General features: G+C 52.2%; 1 protein-coding gene across 2 annotated transcripts; it reads left to right on the forward strand.

Moving 5' to 3' along the window:
• On the forward strand, window positions 1–6,124 carry LOC106900562. Of its 2 annotated transcripts, none has more exons than XR_001414178.1 (3): window positions 1–477; window positions 2,029–2,165; window positions 4,240–6,123. XR_001414178.1 is itself a non-coding variant. In XM_014962649.1 (3 exons), the coding sequence occupies exons 1-3, from the start codon at window positions 331–333 to the stop codon at window positions 4,636–4,638; spliced, it is 690 nt and encodes a 229-aa protein (XP_014818135.1). In that variant the 5' UTR covers window positions 303–330; the 3' UTR covers window positions 4,639–6,124. The 2 variants fall into 2 exon arrangements, 1 of the variants encoding a protein (XP_014818135.1); XM_014962649.1 differs by having other exon boundaries at window positions 303–477; window positions 2,029–2,172; window positions 4,240–6,124.
• The last annotated feature ends 309 nt before the right edge of the window (window positions 6,125–6,433 follow it).

Consider the following 6,433-nt stretch of genomic DNA (forward strand, 5'->3'; position numbering starts at 1 on the left):
GAGGCAGCCAGGGAGAGGCTGCAGGATGCTGCTGGCCACTCTGCCCCCACCTTGAGGGTCTCTGCTGGGGGGCTCCACCATGGCCTTCCTCAAGCTCAAGAGCCACTGTGCTTACATACTCCTCCTGGCTGTGGTGTGCGATGTGGTCGGGCTGATCATCCTCCTCCTGGGAATTTTTGCTCCACTAAGCTCCTGGGACTTCTTCGTTTACTTGGGAGCTCTGATACTCGCCTTCAGCCTCCTCTTCTGGGTCTTGTGGTACACATTCAACATTGAGATCCCATTCAGGGAGCTAGGTTTTAACTAACCCGCAGCTCCAGCAAAGCCGAAATGGAAACTTGCACTTGGAGGAGCAACGTCACACGTTGGGAAGCTCCAAAGCATTATCCAGTTGGTGAAGAGCATCCAAAAAGACCAAAGGGATGGGCCTGCTCGTCTCCACAGCATCTACCAGCCAGATGGACCTTCAGGGGAAAGGTACCTACAGCTCAGTGTGCACAGGGATGCTTTGCTAGTGTTGGGGAATGTGGAGGTCTTGGCAGAGCAGCCAGACCTTCCTGCTGGTGACAGCCACTCTTCAGCAGTAACGTTAGACTTTACAATGCTCTCAAATGGATTAATGATGGACAGGAACTTAGTTTTGATGAGGTGGGCCTATCTAAATGAACCTGGGAGGGGATTTTGGTGGAAATTGGAGGTAGCTAGTGCCTGGGGTTTATTTTCTCAGTTCTTCCCATCAGATGATGCTGTGAGTTGAGGGTCCTGTAGAGCTGTTGCTCTCTCGTGACAGCTTTTGGTAGCAGAGGGACAGGGAGTGCGAACCACCTCTCCACCATACAGCCTGGGCAAACAGAGGAAGTCAATAAGAATAATTCTAATCCAGGCTGTCGTGTAGCTCCAAAACCTCTGTGTAAATGGTGTGTGAGTGAGGACACCTGGCTGCTTGTTGGTGTGCCCCCATCACACCAGTATGTGCTACTGGGCTGCCCAGGTTGGGAAGGTTTTGCCAGCGGGGAACGTATTTCCAGCAAAGTAATGGGGAAGAGTGAAAAATCAAGCAAAGGTTGTGTCACCAAGGCACCGGTATGATGCCCGGTGCACAGCCTGGTGACAAATGCTGAATACACAAAAACGAGGTACAAAGTGCCATGTTTGAATACTGGTTTTGAGATTATGCTCTCTTAATCTCAAGCTGGTTTAGAACATGCCTGGTTTGCTTGGCAGCCACCCAACAGGGAGAAAGATCAGCCTGGACCTTGGCTGGGCTCTGCAGCCTGGTCCTACAGCAGGATAGACCCGCGCATTGAGCATCAGTGTCTGCATTGCATGAAGGGGCTGGTGGGGACATGGAAACATCCAGGTCAGCCAAGAGCTGCTGCAGAGGGCTTGGGTTTGGCCTCACCTATGAGAAGCACAACCATTGCAAAGCTTAAAGGAGGTGGAAATGTCCATTTGTCGGGAGAGCCCCACTGCACAGACCACGTCCTGCCGCCTTCCCAACATCCCAAGGGGGTGTTCCTCCCCTTCAGTGTGCTGGCAAGGCTGGTGGAGCCAATTAGCCTGAGTTAATTAAGGAGCAGCTGTTTGGAGCTGTATGGCACATGACAAAAAAAGGATGATGACAGTAGGAGGATGTCCCAGCCAGGAGACAACCGTGCACCCACATACCAAGAGCCAACCCTTGCCCCAAGGAGCTAACGGTGTTATAACAGTATGTGAGACAAAAAGAAGGCAGAGATGGGGGAGATGTCCCCCTCTGACCCGTGGGTGAGTATCAGAGCTGAAACCACACTCACCTCTCTTCAGTTTTGGTGTCTCAGCCAGGCCAGTGCCCCCAAACATGTACCTCTCAGTGCATAAGGCAGGAGGGCTGCCAAGTGACAGGATCCCCATCCATGAGTCACTCCAGAGAGATTTCCTTGCATAGTTTTGTTTTTTTTTTTTTTTATAAAGCCTCTCACAACGGGTGAGAAACAATTTTTTTATTATTATTTACTGATTTTTCTTTATTTTTTGTCTCGTTGGCAGCGACCGCGGGAGGCAGACGGGAGGTTTTCTCAGCTCTCCTGGGAGCGTGGAGGCTGTGCTGTGAGTCACAGCGTTTTACAGCCCTACGCTTACCAGGACGCCCAGACCAGGAGTTCATCTTTACCCTCCACCACCAGGTCTCAGGTGCTTTTGCTTCCATGTGCCCTTAGGACTACCTCCTCCAAGAATTTCCTTGATGCACCACGAGATAAGAGCCAGTAACAAGCATTAGTTGGATACTGCAGCTATATATAAGGAAGGGCAGCAGTAAACAACACCCTCCTTTATTTGCTCTGGGATTTTTAATTGCTTATGCTAAACCTGTCCAATCTGGCCTGTAAAGCTTGGCTGAGGGCTTTTTCACCATTCAATGTCTGTCCCTTGCTGGGTGCACGCCTGGATGCGTCGCTCAGGGAGGACAACACCCTGCGAGCTGGTGGCATCGCCCTGGGAGCCCTGCAGGAAATAGGTGCAAGGTTCCCTGCCACCACTTGTCCCTCCAGGGGTGGGACAGTTCACTCCTGAATGATGCCTGATGGGGAGCAAAGTCCCTGCCAGCACCTGAGGCTGGATGAGCCAGGGCACGTCATCAGCATGTGGCCCGGAGAAAGCTTTGGGGTGATGAGGGCTGGAGGGTGGTGGTCTCCCCACCCAGGAAAGTGCTGTCAGCCCTGTGCCTAGACCTCCTGGCATGCACTGATGAGGCTGTCTCCAGCTCCATGGAGCAGAGGCCTCCCATGCACCCCACCACACACTGGCTCAGTCCAAGCACTGCACTGCCAGGCTCCTATGTTCCTCATGGGGTATTCCTGCTTGCACCTTTTCTCCTCTCCAGTTCATTTGTGGTCTCTGAGAGCCACCCAACTCATGTGGCTCCAGGCAAGTAGGCTGTTCCCCAGCGGGATGCCTGTGGGGAGGTGGTGCACAAGTCAAACCCAAACACGTCTCTGTATTTGTGTGTGTGCACAAGGTGCCCTCAGCATCCTTCACCTCCTCCAGGCAGCCAGCACAGAGGGTCATGGGCACAGGCAGGGCATGGTGGCTTCAATCTCCCCTGTGCACAGGCAGAAGCAATCAGCCAGGCCCAGCTACCAGAGGGAAAACCTCTCACTTCTGGTGTGTGCCTGTGGCAGGGGACCATAGGGTTTCTCTTGCCTCCCTCTCCCACCATCTCCCATGGTGGGCATCCACCATGCTCCGTGGGCATCCACCTGCACACCCCAGCATGTCCAAAGCACCAGCTCAGATGGTCTCCAATGTCCCTTTCCACCCCAGGGGCATAAGTCCTTCCTTCATTTGCTGTCTCCAAACCACACTTGCTGGAGCAGAGCCCATCCCTCCCAGAGCCAGCCTCACCCATGGCCACATAGCCATGAGTGGAGCATCTGTGAGTCCCTGTCCCTTGGAGACGCAGCACTGGGAGAGCTGGCCCAAGCCCAACTCATTATTGACCCAAGAGCTTATCTTTCACCGTTGGGTTTTTGTGGTTTTGTTCTCAGCCTCTTTGCTCCGGGTGGCGGGGGGTGTTTTACAGCCATGGCCACGGCATAGCCTGGTGGCCACGGCACCATGCCCATGTGTGCAGGGCACCGGGAACCAGCAGTCCCTCCTCCAATCCCTGTGCTCCACAAGTCACCACACCGACCTCAATGGCTCGTCACAGAAAAACAGCACCCTCCAGCTCTTCCTACCCTGATAGTTTAACCTCAAAATGCTGTGGAAGTTCATGCCCAGAGGTCTCTTTCATGCTTCACGCATGTTCTCAGGAGTCTGGGCTCCCTTACCCTGCACAGCTCCACAGCCACGGCAGCCCCCACTGTGCACCAGAGGAGGCACTGGGGGAGTGTCAACCCCAGCGATGTCCAGTGTTTGCTCATCTGTCTAGATCTTCAAGGGGGAAAAAGTCCTCCTCTTGTGACCAGATATTAGCAGCCTTGCTCATGCCCTGATCTAGGCTGATCCTGAGAATCACTGGGCAGCCCACAACGTCCAACTCAGCTGACGTGGCTGCACACATGGGCATTGTGGTCATCCTGTGTGCCACCCAGATAGAAGTCTGCTGGTGCTTCTGTGTTGGAGCTGGCTGGTGGTCAGTGGTCTCCCGAGTCCCAGTGTTTTGATTTTAGGTGCCTTTGTTGGAGAGAGCTTGAATTTCTTAGATATCATCAGGGTCTGTTAAAGCAGTCGCATCTTTTTTCACTCTGTTTGCAGGGAAACAGAAAAGGACCAGAGTGTGAATCTAAGGAGCAAGGAGGTGAAGAGAAGCAGCACCAAGAAAGGATGCTGTTGTGCTGCTCTTTCAAACTCATCACTGAAAATACAAAGAGCTGTGCTCTACTGATCTGCTGGGCGTGTTGTCACCTCTCTGGGCACAAGCACTTGAATGGTGGACAACCTTTTTGCATCCTCTCTAAGCACATCACACTCCTACCCACTGCCTTTGTCTCAGCGGGTCCAACACAAGCGGCAGGGCCACTGCAAGCTCTCCTGGCTGTGGCCAGGCAGGATCCAGCTGACAGGCTGGACCAGTTCTGCAGACTTCACCGCATGGATGGGAAGGACTGGTTCAACAGGGCTCACAGCTGGAGAGACTGCCTGAGGTGTCGCTGACTCCCTGGCCTGGGGACCTTCTCTGTGTATTGAGGCACCCAACAGGAGAGGGAGACAACATCATCAGACAGGACAGAGGATTTCCTAAGCAAAACCCAGCTGCTGGCTAGATAGAGAGGTCTTAGGTACATTTTACCTAATCTCACCAAGGTCCCAGGCACTTTCTACATGGTACTTAATGAAAAACTCAGAAGATCTTGGTTCAAAGAACTACTGGGGCCCTGGACAGTTGCGAAGCCCAGGAACAGATTTCCTGCTTCAGCTGTCAAACTGATGGAGGCTCCACATGGAAACAAACTTCCTGGCTGACTCAAAATGTAAATCCCAGGTGACAGGAGACCAAGAGACCCACATCTCCATCCTCCTGTGTCCCTGCTGCAGTGTTCAGCTGACCATAAAGCCACTTGTGTAGGATGGAAGCACATATAACACCTATCAAATAGGTTATTCAGCACTTTCCATTACAGATGCCTCTTTTCAGTTGTTTAAATCTGAAATTTTAAAGTTTATTTCTTTGTCATTTCCCATCTGAGAGGGTTTGGTGCTTCCCTCAGTCCCTCTCTCTGCAGACCAGCTGAGAGGACAGTGTCAGTACTCAGGGACTTCTGTGACAGTCAAGACACGCTCTGCTAAATAGGCTCAACAAGGAGATACCTTGACCTGATGTAGGAGAGATCTCTCCCACCATTTCAGAAATACCCCCACAGACTTTCCTGGGGTGATGGAGATGTGATTTGGGCCCGATGTGCACATTCTGCTTGCAGTCCCTTCAGCTCCATCAGCTGCTTCAAGCAGAGTTCAAGAGGTCCCCAGGAGAGCACATGGAGAACAAAACACTTGGGTCTCCAAAGAGAGGGCTGTGCTGAGGATGCCAGCCTTCACCACTGCCAGACAACAGCACGGACCAAGTAACACTTTATGGGTGATATCAGGCCTTGGCTGGCCTTGCTGGACTTAATTTTAGCACTTTGGGTGATAGCAACAGCAGTGTGGTCTGTGGGCAAGTTGTTCATTGTGGGAACTACTAACTCAGGGGGGAATCTGGCAGCTCTTCTCTGTATCTAGTTCCCAGGGCATGAGATGGTGGCAGAGCTGACATCTCAGCCTCTGCCATGAGCAGGCAACTGGTGCCCCCAGTAGCCATCTAACCATCCTGTCTTCCCACCCTGGGAAAGAAGGCTCCCTGCTCAACCCCATGGATGGTGGAGGTCCCTCATCCTCAAAGCATTGAAATAACTTATATTTGAAGCTTAGGCCTATTTGGGGCTAAATCCTGTCCCAGGTAGAAGAGGGACCACCTCCCAGTTCCCCAGAATATCAGTCAGGGAATCACTAAGCAAGGGATGCAGTCAGGCACCTTGAGCAGGGTACAAGGCTGTCTTCTGGGGAGGTGAAGTGCAACAGAGCCTGTGCCGGGGTGTTTTGCAGCTTTCGGGTTTGTTCTGGAGGAACTGTTTTGGTATCACCTTTCCAGGACTTTTTGAATAAAGTTGCCACCCTCCTTTTCAAAGCTGTTTTTTCACTGACAGCAGGTGGTGGGGTAAAGTGGGAACCTCTGGTTGCAGCAACTCTGTTGAGCAGCTCTTACTCAAGGGAGAATGAGAGATGGAAAACGTGACAGCATGTGTTGGATAAATCACAGGGTCAGAACATCAGTGGCAAACGCCATCATTAACCCTCCTCTGGCAGCATGGCTCCTGTGCAAGGAAGCTTTTGTTAAAAAAAGATCTTAAAAAAACAGACACTGTTTGCTCTTTTGCATTTGCAGCAGTCAGTGCAACAGTGGGCTCTCCAG

This window comes from Calidris pugnax, unplaced genomic scaffold, assembly GCF_001431845.1.
Source record: "Calidris pugnax isolate Ruff unplaced genomic scaffold, ASM143184v1 scaffold470, whole genome shotgun sequence".
In the NCBI taxonomy this organism is placed as follows: Eukaryota; Metazoa; Chordata; class Aves; order Charadriiformes; family Scolopacidae; genus Calidris; species Calidris pugnax.

Excerpts from the sequence above, each read along its gene's own strand:
- LOC106900562 (XM_014962649.1), top strand. The coding sequence starts at position 331 with ATGGAAACTTGCACTTGGAGGAGCAACGTCACACGTTGGGAAGCTCCA. Across the intron at positions 478-2,028 it reads GATGGACCTTCAGGGGAAAG|CGACCGCGGGAGGCAGACGG; the intron begins GTACCTACAGCT and ends TCTCGTTGGCAG. Across the intron at positions 2,173-4,239 it reads CCTCCACCACCAGGTCTCAG|GGAAACAGAAAAGGACCAGA; the intron begins GTGCTTTTGCTT and ends CTCTGTTTGCAG.